This window comes from Leptonychotes weddellii, chromosome 8 (genome assembly GCF_054177405.1).
Source record: "Leptonychotes weddellii isolate Sample4059 chromosome 8, ASM5417740v2, whole genome shotgun sequence".
Taxonomy (NCBI): Eukaryota; Metazoa; Chordata; class Mammalia; order Carnivora; family Phocidae; genus Leptonychotes; species Leptonychotes weddellii.
In genome coordinates, this window is record NC_138376.1 from 46,446,484 (window position 1) to 46,470,887 (window position 24,404).

At 36.1% G+C, this 24,404-nt stretch overlaps 1 protein-coding gene across 4 annotated transcripts in view; it reads left to right on the plus strand.

Moving 5' to 3' along the window:
- Window positions 1-917: 917 nt before the first annotated feature.
- The window catches only part of PHF3 (PHD finger protein 3), an 84,533-nt gene continuing 61,046 nt past the window's right edge, over window positions 918-24,404 (plus strand). Inside the window, exons 1-2 of one of the 4 annotated variants that reach the window (XM_006747756.3) lie at window positions 918-1,252; window positions 11,505-11,773. In XM_006747756.3, coding sequence (XP_006747819.2) covers window positions 11,530-11,773 — 244 coding nt within the window. In that variant the 5' untranslated portion in view covers window positions 918-1,252; window positions 11,505-11,529. Of the gene's footprint in view, window positions 1,253-1,362; window positions 1,560-11,504; window positions 11,774-24,404 lie in introns of those variants that run through there. The other 3 variants (XM_031018642.2, XM_031018643.2, XM_081828470.1) reach the window with 3 other exon arrangements.

Consider the following 24,404-nt stretch of genomic DNA (forward strand, 5'->3'; position numbering starts at 1 on the left):
CTGCTGTGGAAGCAAGTAATCTAGACCAGTGGTTTTCAAACTTTTTTGTCTCAGGACCCCTATACACTTCCAAGAGCTTTTGTTTATATGGGTTAGTTATTTACCATCATAGGAATTAAATCTAAGAATAAAACATTTTAAAAAATAACAAAATTCTTTGTTATCATAATCGATTATGAAAAATATATTTTCCAACAAAATTTAATGAAAAGAGTGGCATTGTTTTAAATTTTTGCACATTTCTTCAGTGTCTGGCTGAATAGATGGCTGGGTTCTCCTGCTTCTGAATTTAATCAGTTGCTACATGTTTTGGTTGAAGAAGATGAAGAAAAGTTGGCCTTAAACATATGGAATTGTCAGAGTTAAAGCTTCTCTGAAAGGTCTCGGGAATCCTTCAGAGGATCCTCTTGATACATTTTGAGAACTGCTGACTTCGACCGGGAATGATTCTTGGAGAAGGCAACTTGAGTCCTGAAGATGACTAGCTATTTAGAGACAAGGTGGGGAATGGAGGTGGTTAATGATGGGACTGTTGTGCACACCCAGCAGGGATTCTTGGGCAAGGGGCTCAACTACTCCGCTCTAGTCTTCCATTTTTGAAAGCAAACCCAATTAATGAAAAGTATGGGGGGCGGCAAATTTGATCATCAATATTACATTATCTATGAAGCCTTCGTGCTTATTACAATCGAGAAAACCCGATCTATGCCTCACCCCTTCGGGCCGCCAGCGAGATGATAGCTAAAAGCCCGCAGGCGTGCCGCGCCCTCAGAAGACTGGGAGGGGCGCGGAAGCGCAGGGGAGTGCGACTGCCTGGGCCCCGCGGAGGCGCGGCGCGGGAGGGCCCACACTGCGCAGGCGCAGCGTGCAGGCCGCGGCCCCCGGAACGGTAAACAGTGGGGTCACGTGACGCGGCCCGGCTCCTGCCCCCGCGCCGCCGCCGCACGCCGATGGCTGCGGGGTCTTGCGCCGCCGCACGGTCCCCACGAGGCGAGCGACCCTCGGGCCCTGGGCGGCGGTGGCTGCTACGAAGATAAAGAGGGCGGCGCGGAAGCCGGGCTAGTGTCGTCAGCAGCAGCCGCTCGGCCCGGTGAGGAAAAGAGGCTGTGGCAGCGACGCCGACGTCCTGCGCGTACCCCCTCTCCTCGGCACCCACCGGGCCCCCTCCTCCTCGGCGGCGGCGGCGGCGGCGGCGGCAGCGGCCACCATCTTCCTCTTGCTGCCAGTGGTAGCGCTCGTCTGGCGGAGCTGGGTGAGTTGCGGCTCTGGCCGCGGCCAGGGAGACGGGCAATCCTCCCCTCCCCCATCCCCTTCTACACGCACAGCGCCTCCGCGGGCCTCCCCGCCCCTCCCGCGGCGGACACTCCGCGCCTTTCTCCCGCGCAGCCGGGAAACCTCACCGGCCTCTTGCGCAACGTCCTCGGCCTGCCCGGGTCGCGCCTCTGTAGCCCTGGAGCGTTTGGACCTCGGGCTGGGAGGGAGGCGCGGCGGCGAGATCGCCAGGCGGGGAGGGTCGGGACCGCGGCCTCTCCCCGGCTCCTGCTCCCGGGCCTTCGGCGGTGAGTGTGCCCTACCGCCGCCGCCGCCGCCGCCGCCGCCGCGCGGGCGCGCAGGCCCGCGGGGATCGCGGGCGCTGCCAGGAAGGCCTGGTCCGCAGGCCCCCGGACCCGGCCCTTCGGACCTCTTCCCTCCAAAGGAGTCCGGCTTTGAGCTTTGGGCCCTGGGTCTGGGAAGCCAGGATTGGCCTTTGCCGCGAGGCAGAGCCTCGTCCCAGCTTTTGGAAAGGGGGGAGTTGGCGCTCTATCCATCCTCCTGCTACCGCGCGCTTTTGTGCTCGGGACCCAAACTGTCGACTCCTTTTGCTTAGTTTGAAATGGGAAGCCTAGAATCTGGCCTTCGGATAATACGAGTAATTTAATGAACCACTTGTCGATACGTGTGTGTTAATGGTGCTAAATAACTGATCACCTGACACGGGGGGGGCGAGGGGGGAGGAAGAAAGGGAGAGAATGTTGGTACCGCGCATAGTCCTGTTTCCCTTCTTTCCCCCAGCAATGTGTTGCCGGGTCCGATGACCTTTTCCCATCTTTGGATTTTTAAGTGCTATTTCCTAGAGACTATGATTCGAGGTAGTTTGAATGCATGATTATTGGTGCTATTCAGGAATCATTCGCAGATTATGATCATGGATAATCATTAATGTAAGTGGCAACAACGCTTTGTTATCTACCTTTTTGAAATCTTCATTATGTGTAGAGATAATTTAAAATCAGACATTGGTTACTGAGCCTTTCCCAAATGCTTTACTACCTTATTTTAAGCTTAAAAAAAAAAAAAGATACAGTAAACTATTTAGGGAGTACTTAAATAGTACATTGTTCTTTTTAGTTACTATTTTGGGGTCGGACTTGTCTTCCTTTTTACAAACTCGTTGTTTGAGATCTTCCGAAACTACGCCTGCGTTACTCATTCATTTCCTACCATTTTTTGATTCTTGAATGAAGTGTTTGGGATTGTGAAAATGTTTGTAGATGTGTTTGTGGTTGGAAAGAGACGTGAGTCAAAGAACCAAGAAATCTTTGTAGCATTCTTCTGTTCTTGAGTTTGTATATTCATTCCAGAGCACAAGAGATGTGTAAAGATTATTATTTCGGGTAGTTTTTACCTTCACTACCACTCGACCTTTTCTTAATTTTCTATTATTATCTGTCCAGTTCTTCTGTTTACTAGCCCTATAGTACAATAACGAATTTTTTCTCCATCATCATTATCACTATTTTAAATTACATATAATTTGAGAGGGGACTTAGGTAGGAACTATTATTGCTCTGGTTAAGCCACACACTGTTCAATTCTTGAGCTGCCGAAAGACTTCTACTCAACTGAAGTGGGCCACTTTTTAAGTATGCAGAATTTCAACAATAGATTTTAAGCTTTATTTCATAGCTGTATTGGTGATTTGTCAAAAGGATAACAAATGAGTTACTGATGGGACCAGTTTTCCCTTGTTCCTTGCATGCTTTATAGGTCCGTTTATTGAAGAGCATGAAAATGTGATTTATTATACTGCTTTTGCATCCTTTGGGAGGGTAGTGAACTTCCTTATCTATCACATGTCGTTGGGATAGACTTCACATAACTTTAGTTGATCCTTTGGTATACTCTGTTGCATATTCAAATAAGTCAAATCTAAAAGAAGTGGTATGTGTAAATGTAGGTGAAAATTAGCGTTGGTTAAGTGCAAATTTCAGAATAGAAAAGTGGTAAAGAAGTTGTCTTTATGTTAAAATGGTTTAAAACCATACTATTAAAATTTAAAATGTATTGAGATTGGAATTTAGTGGTAAAGAAGTTGTCTTTATGTTAAAATGGTTTAAAACCATACTATTAAAATTTAAAATGTATTGAGATTGGAATTAGTTAAGAAAGGTTGATAATTTTTGAGTTCTGTAATAGCATATTAATAAAACTATTATTGATAAAAGTTTGGAAAACAGCAATTGACAATTTGGATTACTGCAAAATTATCTTGAATTTAGATTTTTACATAGTATGGATTATATTTGGAAAAAACTGATGAATGTAAATTAAAATTAGGCATACAGTTCTGTTTTTTTGAGTGCTGAAACGTAATGGTTATCTTCCTTGGTAATATGGTGTTTGCCTTTTTGATACATTTTGCTTTCTTAAATGTGCACTTTTTTCCTTGTTTTTTACACAGATTTCTCATGAAATCCTTTTTACTTAATTTTTTGTCTAGAGATAAGATCTTTTTATTTTTTGAGGTAATGAGATTTATTGATCACCATCTCAGGTTTGTAGGTTACCCATAACTACTTCACCAGTGTCATGAAGTATCAGGAGGAGGGCTGATTTCAAAATATTTTCATTCATCCATGTTTCAGGAATTCTTTCTGACAAGTGGCTGCTGATTTCTTTCTTGTGTGGAGCAGTTCATCTTGGGCTCTGTTTCTCTTTTATTTCTTCTTGGAGCACCTCTGAGAATCCTGGAGTATCTTTTCAGAAGCTTAGATATTTTATTTTTTTAACTACAAAAATGACTTGGCAAGTTGTTAGACACTTACAATACAGTTGTGTGTTGAACAGTAAAAGGTAACTAACTCCCTTTTAGTTTCTGCTGTTTGATTACTGGGAAAAGATATTGAGGGTATTGATTCAAAATATTTGAGACCCGGGTGCTGTTTGTACCCTCAAGAAACCTGGACTAGGTTGAGAAACAAGATTCAAAGACATGAGGTGTTAAATCATTGTATTAGAGTTAAAAGAAGAAATTTCAAGAATTACAAAAGGCATTGTGAGGAATTGTCAAATGTATAGACTGGACACTTACTCCTATGCATTGTATGTTTAATTTAGATCATTTTTTAATGGTCGGGGTTTTCATTTTTATGATCATTTGTACCATGAAGAGAGGTGATGGATGAAGAGAAATAGTTGAATAAAAATTTCAAAATACTATTCAGAAGTTTTAATCCGCACAATCTATTAGATGAAGTTTTAAATGGCATAGTAGATTGTACAGAAAGGCTAAATGTAATACTTTTGTTTCATTCATAATTTGTGTGAGTTGGCCACATGAAAAAATTCTAAAATTGTAGACTGTGAAAATAAATTGCAGAGTTTGTAGTGGATAACTTCCAAAATGATGTTTATACACACTGAGGATAGATAGCCACTGTATTTTTTATATGTAGGGAGTGGCTTAGTGCGTATTTTCTAACTTATTTTGGAAGAAGTGTATGTCACTTTATTTTTAGTATTTTTAGGATTTCATTAATGATATATTAAGAACTGAAAAATTAGTATGTGTTATGAGTAGAGTGCATAAAGTATAGTAGTTTAAGTGTGCAGACTCAGGAATCACCACACTGCCTGGGTTCCAGTTTGGGTATACTGGATATGTGACCTTGGGCAAATTACATAATGGTCTGGGCCTCAGTTTGCTCATCTGTAAAATAGATATAATAATTGCACCTACCTCACAGTGTTGTTGAGAGGGACTAATGAGATAATGCATACAAGACACTGAGCATAGGGCCTGGCACATAGTATATGCTAAAAGGACATGTTAGCAGGACTGTTATCACCTAGGCCATAGTTCTAATGATGAACTACTTCCACTGTTTCTGTGGTTAATCCAAACTGCTAATGCTTCCCATAATATCAATAGGATATAGTTGTAAACTTTGAAGTTAACTCAATACGGTTGGCTAGTGTAATTCTGCTTTTGCCAGTTTCAACTTGTACTTGATAGTTCTTTTTCTAGATTCTTAGGTCAACTTTAGTCTTAGTATGGCAGACGCCTTGGGTTCTTACATTCTCTTACCTGATAAATTCAGAAAAGTTACGAACCTTGCTGCTTCTTACACATTCTAACCAGTGAAACTGGAGTAGAATTTGATGTGTGTGTTTGGAGCAGTTGATGAGGTTGCGTTGCTCTATAGAATTATACTTTCTAGAACTGTGTCATACCACATGGTTTAACCATTTAGTGATTTTCCTTATCTCTATCTTGGAAGGATAATCTGTTATTCATCTTTAATGTTGTTATATTATGGTGGTTAAGAACTGACCTTTGTCTCAGAGTAGAATTGAGTCCCAGCTCTGTCACTTATTTATTCTATAATATTGGGTGTAACTTCGCTAAGCTTTAGCCCCACTCTTATGATTTGAGAATAATGATAGTACCTTCCTAATTGTGTGGTTGTGAAGATTAAATGACATGCATTTAGCTTTAGTGTGGTGCCTGGCACATAATAAATATTCAATGCATTTTACTTTATAAACAGATATTATAGGGTAGTGGTAAGTGCATTGATTCTTGAATGAGATTTTCTGGGTTCAGATTTCAGCACCACTGAGCAAGTAATTTAATCTCCTTGATCCCAATTAATTTCTTCCTTCCTTCATTGTTTCTTTCTTCCTTTGTTTACTGGATTATAATACAGCATTGTTGTGAGGATTAAATTAATAAATGTAGAGCAGAGTTTCTTAACTTTAGCAGTTTTCTGGCTGGATAATTCTTTGTTGTGGGGCTTTCCTAGTGCATTGTAGTATATTTACTAGATGCCAGTAGCCTGCCCTTCAGTTGCGATGGCCAAATGTCCTCTAGAGGGGCATAATCACCTCTGATTGAGAATTACTGATGTAAAGCATGTAGAACATTGCCTGGTGTGAAATTAGAGCACATCATTTTATGTTTTCGTCACCATTAGTAGTGGTACTTTTGTTTTTCTACTACTACTGCCTATTAGAAATTTGTTTATGGTAAGGATGACTAATGAATTGATGGCTTAATTTAAACTGTAGTATAGGGGCTGGAAGTCACCAAGTTTCCATTTCCAGGCTTTGCGTTTAGATCTTCGCCTGGATTGCTTTTCCCCATTTTTGTATGGATTACTCTCTTTCCAGTTTTTGGCTTACATGTTGCCCTGTAATAAGATCTTCATTTAGCATTGTATGTAGAAACTCTCCTCCTCCCCGCATCACTATTACCCTGTTTAAATTTTCATCATAGATTTTATAATCTCCTGAATGTATTTGTACCCCCCATGCCATCCCCATACACATACACACAAATATAGACTGTATGAGACAGAGCTTCATCATGCGATAACCTCTTGGGGCCTTTGATAGCTTTAGTTATTTATTGTTAGGCTTAGATCTCTCTCTATATATATTTAGGGAGATAACATGGTAAAATACATAGTTTTACTTTGAAGATGCTTCTGAAAAGTCGAGATAATTTTAATGTACTCTTAATTTAAAGGGGATTTTTGTAGAAGTGTAATTTTTTGTGTGTGTGTGTGTGCTGTTGGTGCTTTCTAAATCTTTCTGCTTTCTAGTCATACATGGAAAAATACATGTTGGCTTTTTTCAGCATAAACTAAATTTGGCTGCAGTATAATTTTTTGTGAGTTAAGATAAAACAAGTATTTTAAAGTGGTAAATATCTTCAAACTCAGATTAAATTTTATTCAGAATGTTGGTAGTAATACTTATTTTTTAATTGTATTCTGAGTCTTTCTAAATGGTCTGTTAGGACCTAACTCTGTCATTCATAATTAGCACATGCTATTCCCTTTGCCTGGAGTATCCTCTCGACCTTGAGGATCCAGCTGCTTAGATATTCTTGGCCTCATAAGTTTCACCTTCCTCTGTGATGATGTCAGTCCTTCAATATGACACTTTCATATTTTGTTGTGATGTTTACATGTTGTTGTATTTGTTTATATGTCTATACTTTTATATTGTGAGTTCCTTGAATTTTGAGAATTGTGTTTGTTTCACAGGTACCTGTGATAACTAATTAAGTGGATTATCCAATTCTCTGACTTAGTTGGATATATTTTATGGTCTGTAAACATGAGTTGTGACTGAACTGAGAAATAATTTCTGATTTTAGCATATATATATTCTCAAATTATTAGTATCGATTTAATTGGATATATTCGTGTCATTAGCCACTTAGCATACACCTAACCTATAACAAGCCTAAATAGGCTTGTTATATTTTATTTTTCTTTATTTTTTTGAAGATTTTATTTTATTATTATTTTTTTTTATGGGGGGTGCAGGGACAGAGAGAATCTCAAATAGGCTCCACATAGTGTAGAGCCCGATGTGGGCTTGATTTCACAACCTTGAGGTCATGACCTGAGCTGAAATCAAGAGTTGGACTCTTAGCTGACTGAGCCACTCGGGTGCCCTTTGAAGATTTTATTTTTAAGTAATATGTCTACACTCAGCGTGGGGCTCAAACTCACAACCATGAGATCAAGAGTTGGGTGCCACACTGACTGAGCCAGCCAGGCTCCCCTGTTTTAATTATTAAATTTATAATGGCAAATATAAGGAAGCATTTAAGTATAATGTCATTGTAAGAAATAGGAATTTGTTTAACTCAGTCTGTTTAATTAACAGATATTGAATCAACTCTTAATTTTTTTCTTAATTAGATCTGATTGTTTATCCACATTACTAGGTATCTCCCCTAATTCTATTTTATTATTATTTTTAAAATAAACTTTTAAACAATATCATTTTTTTAAAGTTTATTTATTTAAATAATCTCTACACCCAGCTTTGGGCTACTCATGACCCCAAGATCAAGAGTCACTTGCTCTTCTAACTGACCCAGCCAGCTGCCCCTTCTCTAATTTTAGGTTAGTGTTTTAAAAAAGACTTATTTTGGAATAATTTTAGACTTATAGAGAAATTGCTGATATTGTGTAGAGTTCATATATATCCTCATCCCAATTTCCTGATTGTTACATCTGATATAATGCTAGTGCCTTAATCAGAACTAGAGATTAAAATTGGTACATTGCTATTAACTAACTTCCAGACTTTATTTTGATTTTACTAGTTTTTCTACTACTGTCCTTTTTTTCTTCCATGATCCAACCCAGTTAACCACTCTGCATTTAGTAAATTTTTATGTTCATGTTAAGTGACTTAATATTCCTGCAGTCAGTTTAATGTTTGTTTTCCAGTTTAGCATGGAAATAACAATAAAATGTTATTATTTTTGATACTGAATACTTGAAACTGATTTTTAAAAATAAATTACTTTATACTTCCATTAAATGTTACTTTCAAGATAGTCTTGTGGGATGACTATATACTATCATTTTTGGAATTCTTTGGAATTGCCCCCAAAGCCAGTTGCAGCTGCTTATGAAAAGTCAGTCTTACTAATTTATAACAATTTTACAAGAAAACTAGTCTTGTGATGTGCTGTGTAAAAATTGTCTTCTTGGGACCCTTAAGTTTGGGATGCTTTATACCCTATTCTCTGTTGGCATATTAAAGATGTCTCAGTGGTAGATGCTTAGCAAACGTTTGTTGAATGAATTAAAGGTATTATTAAAGAAATGTAATTTTGTTTTGCCAGTCCTTCTCAACATTTGACCATGGAAGCTTTTTCCCTGATGTGCTTATTTAAACCAGATAAAACACACCTTTTAAGTCATATACCACTTTTGGCCAAATACCTGTACAAGAAAGTTTGGTTCACCCATCTTATTTACAATATGTTTTACTTTTTTTTTAATTGGTCTTTAAAGACTAAATATTGTTTACCATTGAGATTAAAAAATATGCCACAGGCTCTTAAGGTATGGATGGTTCACTAATGACAGTGTTATTGAAAAACATGTGTTGCCTATTTAGGTCACTATTTAGAATGGGCTGGTCTTCCCTATAGCTTTGTGAGTTTGAGCTGTGTGATCATAATTTCTGAATATTCTGAATGTCTCATCATTTGAAAGCACACAGCTAGTAGTAACAGAAAGACTGACTTCAGGTGAAGTTTGTAGAATATACCAGACTCGTGTTGCTGTGAGAATGAGTGCATTTTTAGTAGATTCAGCATACTTTTTTTTTTAAAGAAGGAAAGTTAACTTTGCTTTTAGAACTGGAATTGCTCTTTTTTTCTTTTTGATTTATCTGAGGAAAGAAAAGATTCCTAATTGGGGTGCAGCTTTGAAGAGGAGGTAGTCTTGGATTCTAGCACATTCAGATAAACTAATTTGTCTGTAGTTCTAGCTACTTGATTGTGTAAACATTTAGTAACATCTTTGTAAATTATTTTTAATTAGCAGAAATTTATTATACTAAAATTTTTTTTGGAACTTAAAAACATATTAGTGGAAGTATTGGTGATGTATGATAATTGAGCCTTTCTTAGTACTGAGAATCAGGTAACATTAGGGAATTAAAACTTTTCCTGACTTTTTGTCAGCATTGTGAGCTATAATTTTCTTTTAATGGTATAGTTAGAGAATGCATGTAAAATAACCAGCAGATCAATCAAATAGTTAACATTTTATTTCAGTGTTTTATCAATATTTTAAGTAAATTGAAAAATTTGAGAAGAGCTAGTAGTAAAATCCTATTTAGAAGGGGATTAACTTTTGTAAGAATGAGGAAATTGTCTTTCCTTTTTTTAGGATTTTAAATTGCGTTACAATAAACTTTCCATTTAAAATGAACAGGTTGATGAATTTCAGTGGATGTATACATTCATGATTTAGGACATTTTCATCATCTCCCAAAGTATCTTCCTGTCCCTTTGCAGTCTAGCCTTCTGTTACCCGAGGACCCAGGCAACCACTGATTTGTTGAAAGTTATGGAAAATTATTTTTAAAGAAGAGCCTTTGATGAGTCAAATCTAGTCAATTTCTAGCTCTGTAGCTCAGTGTGAAAGCGGAAGAGGTATGGCTATGGGCTATGGAGCCTTGGAACCTGGGATTGAATCTTGGCTATTTCTTGGTTTTGGGGGAAGACATTTAAATCATTTAAATGAATTTTGTTTCATAAAACAGATTATTTACATGTATTTTCTATATAGAGCCTATTATTGGAAATAAATGGGTTAAATTTAAGTAAAATGGTTAGCAGCATATAATATATAACCAGTAAATTGTTGAGTGTCTTTGGACTTCCTCTTCTTTCATCATCTTTATAGGGGAAAGATCAAGGACAGTTTGAGGAAATTTTGGTAGATTTGGAGTCAATCTAAAAATCATTAGAATTTTGGAACCCAAGATGTTCTCAATTAGTTGATTTTCTAGCTAACTGAATATTATTAGATGTTTTTGTTGATGCGGCCCACCCCCACCTTCCAGAATACATTGGTTCAGTTTTTTCTGAAACCAGTATTGAAGATAATTCAACTTTTGATTAATTGAGGATCTTCTAGGGCATTAGATGACCTTTCTGAGCAGTACCTAGTATCAGTAGGCGGGCGACTAGCTTGACATCTGTATATATCTCACATAACTCACTAAAATAAAATTAAATCTCTGCTATGTTGTTTTCTTGTCATTTATCTCATTTTATACTAAAGGAGTCCCCCCCACTAAAATGAGTGTATGTTCACGTCTCTGCCTGCATATGTGTAGTTTTTTTTGAGTTTTGATTTGTTGGGTTTAATTAATAGTTTCCATTTTTTCCTCCTACCCCTACAAACAACCTTTTCTTTCTATATTACCTTTCTTTAAATAATGTAAATGCTTTGTAAGTAAAACAAGGCTATTTTACAGTTTTAATAGGTATGGGACAATAATTTGATTTTGGCTCTTTTATATGGATTTGTAAAAGCAGTGTCATTCTTAATTTATGAAAAGATTATGGTTAAAAACATACGGTTTTTATGGTTTAAGCCATGTCATTCTTTCAACTGTATCAAATTAATGGATTATATACATAGGTTTCCCCCCCTCAAAATAATGAATCGAGTAAACATTTAATAGGATTTATGGTAAAATGATACTCTACATGTGTGATAAAGAAACATTTAGTAAAGATTCGTTCTACATGTCCAAATGTTTATTCTAAAAACAGTGAGGATTTTTTTTAAACAATTCAGAAATACCTAAGTGTGTTCTTAGACTCAAAACTATTAAAATAATTTGGTTTTAGGTGATTATCAATTGATAGCTTTATTTCTTATGGTATTTTTTTTGTCTTTCTATAGGGCTGAAAGACACACAGAAGTCTTCATGGATATAGTTGATACATTTAATCATTTAATTCCTACTGAACACTTAGATGATGCCCTATTTCTAGGATCCAACCTGGAGAATGAAGTCTGTGAGGATTTTAGTACAAGTCAAAATGTCTTAGAGGACTCGCTGAAGAACATGCTCAGCGATAAGGATCCTATGCTAGGATCTGCAAGTAACCAGTTCTGTTTGCCTGTTTTGGATAGCAATGATCCCAATTTCCAGATGCCTTGTTCAACAGGTAATTCTTACTTTTTTTTTTTCTTTTTTCTTTTTCTTTTTTTTTTTTTTTAGTCTGCAATTTAAAATAAAAATTTTCAGCAGCATCTTTTTTTTTCTTTTTCTTTTTTTTTTTGGTGAGGGTAGTGAATTTAGGATTCTTTAACTTGAATTTAGAGCTCTTTTCTAGACATCAGAATTAGACTTTAAATTTTCTTCCAAGGAATGTGGAATTATCTTTGAGGATATTATGGATGTAGATAGGATGACCAATGACCATATAATTTATTATCCAAAGGGGGATACTTTTTGAGAATTACAGGGGTGCTGTTAATAGTTACATCATGACAAAAAGTATAAATTGGGACTCTCCCTAGTATATAGGGATTTCCTAGCAAATCGGGACATCATATTACCCTAGGCCTGCTGGAGTCAAGGGGAACTGCTGAATAGGCCTTTTTCAGTGCCCCTTCCAGCCCTTCAAATTTAATATATTGTGTGCTTCCATTTTAGATATTTTGGCATTTTGAGAACTCTAGACCTGTGCTGTCCAACTTAGTAACCACTAGCCACATGTAACTATTAATCACTTGAGAGGAGTCCAGTCTTAATTGAGATGGGCCATAAAGTGCACATGAGATTTTAAAGACTCAATATGAAAAAATATATAAAATATATTTTACCAGAGTTTTTTAAAATGTTGATTACATTTGTGATGTTTTAGATACTTTTGGTTAAATAAAATATATGATTAAAATTAATTTCACCTTTTTACCTTTTTTTTAAAGTGGCTACTTGAAAATTTAAAATTATGTATGTGGTTTCCATTATATTTCTATTGGATAACACTGCTCTAGGTTCTGTAGTTGAAGTAACTGAAAGATTGAGGATAGTAACTTTCTAGTAAGGCTAAACTAATTCTTAACTACTTCAGAGATATATTAATATGTGGAAGAATATGTAGGCTTTCTTTTATAAAGCAAAGCAAATATTACAACAAACCTTGGGGCAATTAGCTATTCCTTAAGCTAAAATTAAATAAAGGAAAATCAGCTTCACATGGAGAAGTTAGGCTTCCCCTCACTGTTCCCTGGAATAGTTCACAGGTTTATGTGGTGTTGATCTGTCTTTCAGTGACTCTAGACTTCTGCACTGTAGTTTTTCAGTATAGTTTTTGTTTCCTTTTAATATTTTTACCTAATATTTTAATGATATTTAAAGTTTGGATTAGGCTGGCCTGCTATTCATCCATAAATCTGTCAGATTACTCAGCTTGAAGACCTCAACACTGACTGCTAGGAATTTTTTCATTTTAACAACTCTTTAATGCTGAGGTCTTTTGAACTGCTTGCTAATGGTGTATCTCTGAATTATATACATTGTGTTGTGTTATTGCGTAGGTTTACATTGTTTTTGTTGTATTCTAAATGTTACAAAGCTTTTAAAATTTTGTTTTATGTATGCATTGTTCAAGTTTTTTACTTTGGTTCCTGTGTCAGTACAATATACCTAATTATCTTTATTGTCAAGTGCTTTTGACAGTTCTTGGTTGTATACACAGTTTCACAGTTCAGTCCAAATTCGGGAAAAACATTTATTGCATACTTAATGTGCTTGTTACTGGAAATATAGATCCTCTTAAGGATGTTATTCTAGGTCTGAAATTGGCAAATGTATCATCTTGTTGGACTTCTTTACTTATAAAATTTCAGCCCTTTAGTAATACTACTGGTATTCCTACTTGCTGTTCCCCTTTTTAAAAAAAATTATTTCTGTTGATATGAAAAGTTTTTATTGATGTGAAAAGTCTTTTCAGTTTGGTGAACATTTCTTTTGTTATTTGAAGATACTTGACAATTTTTTTGAGGTATGATTAATTAATACTTGTTTGTGATTCTATTATCTTACAAACTGACTTTTTTATTTAAGAACTTAAGTGAATTCTTTTCTAAAATTTTTTTTTAAATTGCTACAATTTATCTTTGTTCTGAAGCAGAATTGTTTGTATTAACATGTGTGTAGTATATGTGTTTTTAAGGTATGTAGGGAATTTGTAGAGGAAATTTTAAATAATAAAGCTCTTCTGTCTAGGATTGTTGAGGTTTCTTTGCCACCAGGTAGGGCATATATCTTGATTGCTTTGAAGTTCCCTTTGCCGTTTGGGATATTTGGTTGAGTAAAAGACCTGTATATTTTCTAATGATAGCAACATGGAAATCATTTCAATTTTAAAAGAATTTGTTTTGACATAATTTTAGATTTAAGAGAAAGTTGGAAAGAAGAAATTTTATTATAAACTAGTGAAAACCTTAGATGGACAACTTTTATAAGTTTTAGCTATTCACATACTACTTCAGCTTTTTGTTATAAAAAGGACAGTTTTTACCCAGATGTTTTGTTTGTGGGTCCATAGATTTTTACTAATTGTCTTGACTGACCTTTAGCAGGGAAATGATCCTGGCAGTATTACTCATGTCAGTGAAAGCTATAGATTATGGTTATTTTGTAACTTTGGTTTAGGTAGTGCTAAAACTAGCAAACAAAGTAACTGCTATGTCTTGTTCTCTGCTATGCTGAACCAAGTTGATTTGCTGTAGTTGTTAAAGACCAGTTTTTTGTTGACACGGTTGAGTAGCTTGCATATATTTCATTTGTCTCCAGAAATCATAGAATAGCTTTAAAAATTACAAAAATAGGAAAGAAACATGGAAGATTACTTTTAGGGTTCTGTTCAAGGCAAAAGAGGATGCTAATTGCTTCATTTTGGGACATAACCAGTAGATTTCTCATCCCTTTTTTTTTTTTAATGCTTTTGACTCTAAAGCATTTCTTTATATACATATTGCAGTATTTATTTATGGTTTTTAGATTTGCCCAGTAAACATTTTTTTTTTTAAGTCTAGTAAGGAAAATCATTAAGTATTGTTGGGGAAATGTTTGGTCTTGATGTTCAATCAAGCCAGTTATTGGTATTTAAAAATCCTGTTATCCTTAAAATTAAAATGTTTGCCCACGTAGTAGTTTCAAGATGCCAAATATATTATTTATATAAACATTTGAAGAGTATATGTAAAATCATTGAAATGGTTTTTGAAAAACTGGTGGTATAGAGTGTCATGAAGAAATAGTTTATCATTTTACAAACATGTTCCCCTTTTACATAGATGACTAGAATTCATAAATGTGAAGCAAATCTTGTATTATTTCTTTACATGGTATATTGAAAAGTTCAGTGGCTGTAATTTGATTTATTTTCTTAAGACCAGGAAGACAGATACATTGTAGATATATGGGTATTCAGAGTAGCCTTTCATTCAGATAGCACTCATAGCTACTGCACCCTTGTAATATCAAGGTGTTCTTTCCAGGCTACATCATGGCTTACAAAATCTTCATTCACTAAATTAAAAAAAAAAAAAAAAAAAGCCCCTCCTGTGGCATGGTGTTTGGAGATTAAAGAACTCAGAAAGTCATTAAATTCTTACAGGTATCTTGTTTATTTGCTAAGTTGATTCATATTGTATACTTAAGTATTTTTTTCAACTGTAAAGGAAAATTTCTGCTAGCATGCATATGTGATAGTTACTTTCCTATCATGAATGACATTGATAATATATGACATTAAGCAGTTTTGTTTAAGAAGAATTTTAGCTTATACTGCTTTCCTCTCACCAAAGTATTGTAATACTTGTTAAGACTGGTTTTGTAAGCCTCTTAGCAGTAGTGTGATTTATTCCCTTTTTTGGCACAGAAGTTTTAACTTTCAATCATAGTGCTATAGTTGGGGCTTCTTCATCATTAGAGGCAGAATTCATCTATGTAATATTAGAAAAATGGTGTACTTGTCCTGAAAAAATAATTTCTGTCTTAGTGCATCACTGAGATTTGTTTAAAAGGTGTTCACAAGTTTTTATGGCTTCATGCTTCTCTTAGACAAATTTCCAGTCAGACAGTACATTGAACTAAACACAGTGGACCTTTGGTCCAATAAAATCCTGTTTTCAAATTTTAATTATTGTTCTTGTCCGGGGGTGACAAACTCTTTGTGCAAATTATTTAGACACATGGATCCAAGTACACGTATAAATTCATTCCATATTTGCACTGGGGTCCTTTTTCACTGTTTTTGTTTATTATTCTGAATGGTAGTTTTTTTTTTTTTAACTTCTTGTGCCATTACAAGAAGTCACAATCAATGAACCTCTTGTGTGGTTGATCTTCTTTTTGAGAATTGCATTTGAATGAGAAAATACAAATCTAATACATGTAAGTGAAGTAGTTATACAAATGAGATGAAATGTATTGTTTGAGACAAAGTGTATTCTGTTAATTGATTGGTAGAGTAACTGATCAGCCTTGTAAGAACATGCATAGCCCTTTAAGAATAAAACTTAATTTCTTAAGATTGATATTAATATTAAATATCATTTTGAGTTCTACTTTAGAGGGATTTTGGCAAAAGAGGGTATGTTTAGAAGAGAGCAAATAGAAAAGATTGGCGGGTGCCTGGGTGGCTCAGTAGTTAAGCATCTGCCTTCGGCTCAGGTCATGATCCCCGGGTCCCGGGATCGAGTCCCACATCGGGCTCCCTCGTCGGCGGGAAGCCTGCTCTCCCTCTCCCACTCCCGCTGCTTGTGTTCCTGCTCTCACTATCTCTGTCTCTGTCAAATAAATAAATAAATAAATCTTAAAAAAGAAGAAAAGATTGGCAAAAGTTTGTAGAATTAGAGATGTAACTTAGTGGAGGAGAGAAAATGCTGGAAGGTGGGAAGAGTAGGATATAGTAGCAGCCATAGATCCTTGAGAGTTTGTCAAATTGGCAAGAGATTTGACCTTTTAATGGGTAATGGGAAAGAGCTGGATCCATTATGTAGCAGTTAGAGATACAGTTTGATTGGCTAGAAGGAAGAACTTGGGGTTCCCCAAAAATAGAGTAATAGTTTCCTGGGGATATGAGATTTACGCTTTTTTTTTTACAATTGACTTTTGCTCTGCTTAGCTTGAGCTAAATATAAAACCAAGTATATTTTAATTTTACTTCGCATTGACTGAGCCTTTAATTTTCTGTCTTTTTAATTTAAAATCTGAAATCATGGGGCGCTGGGTGGCTCAGTCAGTTAAGCTTCTGCCTTTGGCTCAGGTCATGATCCCAGGGTCCTGGACGGGCTCCCTGCTCAGTGGGGAGTCCTCTTCTCTCTCTCCCCCCTGCCCCTCCACCCCACTTGTGCTCACTCTCTCTTGCTCACTCCCAAATTAATAAAATTTAAAAAGAAATCTGAAATCATGTCTTCATCACTATATCCCTAACTAATGTCGTCTGGTTTTTTCTTTTATTTATTACTTAAAGTTTATTTCTATTTTTATTCCTGTAACCCATTGCTTACTTCACTTAAAAACAAAATACAAACCTTGGATCAAGACTAGAATAGTTTTTATTCTTTGGGTTGCTAACTGAATCTTTTTTTTTTTTAAATTTAACTTGGATATCTGTGCTGTTATAACAGGCTTCTTTTTTCAAGGTCTTGGACATTTGGTTCTGTTGAATCTACCTTTTTTCTGGAGGTCTGCCTCACAGGGTCCTTTGTCTTGTTCTTGTCTGGGTTTGCTGTTCTCTAGGCCTGTTGAGTATCTGTCATCCCTGAGCTTCACCGTGCTCCTGGAGTTGAGAGCTATTGTTTTCCTGTATTTCATTTTCTTTATCTGTGCCCTCTTAATGACATCCTTAGTAACTTTCTGATAACATCATATATCAGTAATAATTTGCTTTTATATAGAAAACAAAGTTGAGAGCGCCTGGGTGGCTCAGTCCTTAAGCGTCTGCCTTCGGCTCAGGTCATGGTCCCAGGGTCCTGGGATCGAGTCCCACATCGGGCTCGCTGCTCGGCGGGAAGCCTGCTTCTCCCTCTCCCACTCCCCTTGCTTGTGTTCCTGCTCTCGCTATCTCTCTCTCTGTCAAATAAATTAATTAATTAATTAAAAAAAAAATCTTTAAAAAAAAAAAACAAAGTTGAATATCACCTTTTCTTAAAATTTTAAGACATTGCTTCTTAGCTTCTAGCACCTGGTATTGTGGATGGGTTGTCTGATTTCTTGTATGAGACTTTTAGGTGGCCTTTGTTAGGTGGCCATCCCCGCACCCCTGCTTTAGGATCTTTTCTTTATCTTTTGGTGTTTAGCGTTTAATTTTTGCGGGTACTTGGTGGTCCTTTTCAGTTTGAAGGGTGATTCCTTCAGCTCTGAAATTTTGTTTTTTTTTTTTTTGCAACTGCTAGTAGACAGATTTTGCTCTTTCTGGAGCCCATGGTTGTTTTTTGTTTTTCTTTTTTTATTACTTTCTTGCATCTTTACCATCTTTTGTCTTTTTAAAGTTCACTGCCATATTTTCTCTCTTTGAATATTTAATTTTGACAATATATTACAGTTTCTAAGAACTCTTGTGTTCATTTGTACCATTTTTCTAAAAAATTTTATTTATTTTATTTTATTTTAAGTAAGCTCTATACCCAGTGTGGGGCTCGAATTCAACCCTAAGATCAAGAGTTGCAAGCTGTATGTCCTGAGTCAGCCAGGAGCCCCTATTCGTACCATTTTAAAAATAGTATTCTGTTGTTATAGGGATATAGTAAGAGTCTCTTTATAGTCCAAATTGGTTTGTGTATTTGTATATTTTGATCTTTCTCATTGTGTTGCAAGTGTTTTCCAAATGTCTAATTATTTTTGGTTGTTTGTTGATGTTTAAACTGGGAGAGTTGGAAATTTATGTCAGGTTTGCTGTGGGATAAGTGTATGTTAGCTAAATAGCCTGCAGTTATTTGGGGGAACCTCTGAATACCAGGGTGAGAGGCCCTTTATCATGAGGTGCTAACTCTCTTAGTCTCTCCAGCTTGTTCATTCAGTTTCAGTTTAGGGTTAAGAAAAGATTTTCTTGCTTGGAGTTCAGTGCTTGGCTGCAGGCCTTGCTGTGGGTGGTATTAAAGTCAGGAGAAAAGATGAGGTTGACCACTTAGCACACTAGTCCTTAAGTTAATTCTTCATTTCTAGCCCAGTCACTACCAATGCCCTTTGCTGGGTGGGATTGTTCCCTTTTAAGTTGCAGCTCCTTGGCTCTAGGCTGTAACTTTTTCATGCTCTGTTTCATTAATCTCTTCTCTTCAGTTTTCTTTTCATCTTTCAGAAGTGTGTTACAATCTTTCATCTGTTTTTGGGCTTCCACTTACTCTTTGTTATTATGGGCTTTTACCTTTTATTTCTTTATTCTCATTTTAATGGGATTTAGGTAGAAGTAGGAGATAAAAGTTGGCCATATGGAGCCAGTGACTCTTTTAATTAGATCAGATAAAATTTCTGATAACCAGTAATTCCTACTTAAGAATTTTGGAACCCTGTCCATTATTTTTTTTTTTTTTAAAGATTTTATTTATTTATTTGAGAGAGAGAGAAGGCATGAGGTGGGGAGGGTCAGAGGGAGAAGCAGACTCCTTGCTGAGCAAGGAGCCCGATGCGGGACTCGATCCCGGGACTCCAGGATCATGACCTGAGCCGAAGGCAGTCGCTTAACCAACTGAGCCACCCAGGCGCCCAGAACCCTGTCCATTATTATCTTGCCTTTGTCAGTTTAGAATTTTACCCTGTTCTTTATTTCTTCTATGGTCAGTTTGCATTTGTTCCCTTCCTTTTAAGATTTCTTAACCTATTAGTAGTATTAATCTTAATTGCTAGTTTTTTGTTAGTAATAAAGTTATTAACAAACTCCTCAGAGTTTGCAGGTTTATTAGTCAGAGTTTTCCAAAGAAAGAGAAACCAGTAGGGTGTGTGTGTGTATTATATAGGGAGAGATATTAAAATTAAGATTGTTTTATTTTAAGAAATTGGTTTATGTGATTGTGGAGGCTAGCAAGCCTAAATCTGCAGGGTAGACTGGTAGGCTGGAGACCATAGGAAGAATTGATGTTGTATCATGAGTCTGAAGAATCTTGAGTCTGAAGACAAAATTCCCTCTTACTTGGGGGACCTCCATCTTTCTTCTCTTAAGGCCTGCAGTTGCCTTGATGGGCCTGATCCATGTTACGGAGGATAATCTGCTTTATTTAAAGTCTACTGGTGTAAATGTTAATCTCATCAAAAATATATTCACAGTAACATTTAGATAGGCATGTCAGTAAATAAGTTCTGTGACATAATGAAGTTGACACATAATATTAACCATCAGAGCAAGGTACCAAACTCTCATAACATGATAGATTATTCTTTGAACTATTAGTGCTAGTTTATGTATGTTGTCATGAAAACAACTTTTAATCTCAGGATTTTTGAGAAAGTGGTTTCATGGGGAGTTTGCAGGCAGAGGTATCTTATAAAGCCCCCAGGTCTTTTCTCTTGGAAGGGATTATATATAAAGGAAGTTGATAGAAAAGCTAGTATTTGTGGATGTTAATCTAACAAGTACTGTACAAAAGTATTTGGCCGGCATTATCTCATTAACTCTTTACAAAAACCTTAAAAGCTGTAAATAACTACTATTAATCTTATAGGTAAGTAAACTGAGATTTTGAGAGTTAAGTCATTTTCCAAGTTTACTAATAAGTAGGTCATAGTAACTTAGGCTAGAAAAGATTGTCAGTCTTTTTTGCCTTCAAGTACATGAGTGCTCTTATGGTCAAGTCTCTAAACTGTATCCCAAACTTCATTCGGCTTCATAGTCAGCAAAAATAGCATGAGGAGTGTTGTTTTGTTTTTGTTTTTCTTTTTAAGTTCCATTTTTAAAAGAACAAAGGGGTTAGTTGTCTTCTTTTCCTTTCAAAGAATGTGTGGATTTGTAGGAGAGATTTATGAATGCCTGATATGACTCTTCACTATTAAAGACCAGGTGTTTTAGAGAGAGATAGTCATTAGCCAGTGATTTAGGCGATTGTAAATATTAGAAAGTTGCTCTAAGGATGTGCTTTTTACTCAGTGTCAACAGGTAGAAGTGAACTACAAGCTATGTAAAACTTTCTTCAACAGGTAAAGTACTGATTCAAGATGCTATTCAGTTAGATAAAAGGAAAAAAAAATCTAACCTCTTCTCATTTTATCGTTGAAATTGAGAGTTAAAAATAAACATTAACTTGAAGAAATTTTGTTATCAGTGGGTCATTTTTGGCTTTATTCACTTATTGAGTGTGTGTTTTGTATCAGGTAGTGTGCCAGACAGTAGATATACAGTGCTGAGTAAAACAAAACTCAGTTTCTCTTTTAAAGGAGCTTTAAGTTTAGTATAGAAGTAACGTTTCTGATATTTTGAGGTTGCTGAATAAGTCTAGTTATTTAACAAGCACTTGCTGGGAGAGGTAGTCTGTCATGGGTCTTGTGTGTTCCTGAATGTTCCTGCTGAGTGTGCCAAGAATGCAAGGTCTTAACCAGTCTGAAACTGGGCTATTTTTTTAGGGTTGCATATTGAAAAATATAAAAAATTGTATTTTTAAGGTTGTGCAAGCAACCTTGAAGACTAAGATAACATTTATTCCTTCACCCCCACCCCCCACCAGACAAATTGCAAGTTTGCTTATTGCTTACTATGAAAACAGTAAATTCCCCACACTGTTCCTCTCCTGTATCTCAACCCACTATGTACGCCCACCTGTTGCCCCTATGGAACTTGGGGGTGGTGGGGGGCAAAGAGAACTGACAACATCGAGGTCATGCTGCTTGCTCTGCCATGATGACAGAATTCTTTGTCTCTGACCCAGTAGTTTCATGTCTTTTGTCAACACCATGTATCAGTAACAGGCTAGTTTTTTAGTTTGCAAGTAGGGTAAAATCCCAGACCCTTCATAGTTCTCAATATTACTGTGTTGAAGTTCAGAAATGATAATATGAGGGCTTATTACCAAGCACTTTAATTATTAAATATGAAAAAGTGATTTATTTCCGTGAAGGCAAAGATAGCTTTATATACAGTATGTTGTTTATACTGGCATTAGAATAGTTCCTAGTCTAGCACATAGTAGGTGTTCAGTAAATTTTAACCGGGGTGGGTGAAAAGGGACAAAGAAAGGAAAAACAGTAGGGCCAGGTAGTGGGACCAGAAGTTAAGGTGGTAAATAAAATGTTTGCTGCAGGTGGGGCACAGCTTTGGCTCTCAGATTTCTAGCAGTCATTGTGGAAGAGGAAAACATTCCAAGGTGAAAAATTAGTGTCTTAAAGTAAAACCAAATCCAGTACCCAGGAAAAGGAAAACTATTTCTGACACTAAAACTAGAAAGAAATTTTATCCACAAAGTTTTGTCCTAATGTGTGATGCAATTAAAAAAAAATCCTTAGCAAAGTACTCTCAGTAAACAAAGGACTCAACACTCAATATGTATCCCAGTATGAGCACTATCACAAGGACTAATAGAATGGTCTGACCCAATCCTATGTTAGATTTTACACTGTCTTTCAAACAACCTTACTTGGATGTCATTTCTTACACCAGATTTTTAAACGTATTCATGTGAGGGTGAGTTATATAATACTGTCTGAGAACTGGTGGGAATGCAATTACCCCCCCCTTTTTTTTTGCAACTGTGAATGCATAGACATAAGCTTTATAAATAAACAGGGCTGTGTATGGGATTGTGTAAATTTAAAAGCTCTGATGGGGGTATTTGTTTGAATAGGAGGCTTCTCTCCCTCCCTAGCAGACGAGGACAGAGCCATTATTTTCCACAGAAAATGATTTTGGGATCCTCCATAATGCATAAATGGACAGGAGAAGCCTCATATTTCAGATATAAATGAAGATCATTTTGGCATAGCTAATCTTTGTTTTATAGCCCTTGTTTTAAGTAGCAGCTTGTTGAGTAAAATTAATAGATTCTATCCTCTTTAGTTCCAATCGATTATTCTTGCTGTTCTCTTCTAGTCACGGGAGGATTGCATAATCCTTGTGGCTATTTTCACTATTATCACTGCCTAGATTCCTTTGGAACTCTTTAGGCTTGTTCTTTCTACTTCTGCCCCTTGTACTTTTCTCCCTTCCATATTTATTTGCCTTAGTTGGAGAATGTTTTGAAAAGATTTCTTAGCTTTAGCTGTTAGTGTTGGTATTGTCCTCTGCTATCTCTTCTCTAAAATACTGCCTTTCTCTAATTTTGCTCTTCTTTTTTCATAGACTTTATTAAGTCTAAGTGCATCTCGAATGGTAATTAGTTACAAAATGTGTACTTATAATAAAAGAGGTAAATTATCATGGGAGGATTAACTAGAAGTTTATTTACTAAAGCAGAGAAATACCCAAAATTGTTCTGAACATAATTGGTCTAATTCCTTTTTCCCTGGTAAAGCTATTTCCTATAATCAGAGTCTCAGATTAAGGTGAAAGCATTAGTTGGGTTGCACATCTTCAGTACGTACCAGTCCAGGAATACAGTGTGAATAATACCTCAAGTTAACTGAACAGCTGCCTGGGATAGCTTAGGGGAGTAAACATTTTAAGTTTACATTTGGATATTTTTATTTAAAATGATCTGATAATTATTTAATTACACTGGTTATTTTAATAGTTTTTAATCTTCTTAAATAGGATGAACGTCATATCTAATAAATCTCATTAAAAAACTACTAGTTTGAAAAACTAGTCTAAAACTAGACTTCTGTCTGTGATGATTAGACTACCATTACCTAGGGGTGGTGCCCTCTAATAGCAAGAAAAGAGAAAAATATCTTCTGTATTTTGAGTCAGAAAAGCAAGGTATTTTTTTCTCCTCCCAGAGCTAAGTATAGTCTTAATTTTAAAAACTTTCATCACAGGAAATATTCTTATTTAAAAAATGTAAAATTTGGGGTGCCTGGGTAGCTCAGGCAGTTAATTAAGCATCTGCCTTCAGCTCAGGTCATGATCTCAGGGTCCTAGGATGGGGCTCCCAGCTCAGCAGGGAGTCTGCTTCTCCCTCTCCCTGGGCCTGTCTCCCCCCCGCCCCTTGTGTACTGTCTCTCTCTGAAATAAATAAAATCTTTAAAAAAGAAAAATGTAAAATTTATAAAATATGGCTGGCACAGTATTTTGAAGAGAATAATGTCAGATATTAAAGATATCCTAATTATAGTTAAAATGAAGAACATAAACAGGAGTCTGTTCTGATGATGTATAAATTTGAATTTACTTTTCTCATTAATAGGGTTAGGAATGGTTAGGGGTTAGGAATGGTTAGATTTCATATTAGCTTTCACGTGCTTTTTAAACGCATACTCTGTTGAATTAGAATAATAGAGTGAGCCTGACCTTGGTGCCTGGTTTTGTGGAGAAGTATGAAAGAGGAGTGTTGTTAAATCCCTTATCCTGGTGCATTTTGAAAATATGTGATATGCTTGTTTTTGACCATCTTATATTTTATTATCTCAATTCTCTCACCTTCCTGCCTCTTTCTTCCTAGCTGATTTCCTTTCAGCCTCATTCTTTATCTGTGAGGTTTTTTTATTTTCTCCAGAATTAACTGCTTACTCTATTACCAAAACGTATTTTTATACCTTGTTTGTGATCTCAAGTCACAGTTTAAGCAAAGTAAGCTTATCTGGCTAATTTAAACATGATTGATAACTCTTTAACAGTTCCAGAGCTACTTATATTATTAAAAGCATGCTTTCTAATGCAAATGATTTTGCAGTTATTGGATGTTTGTACATTCTAACAT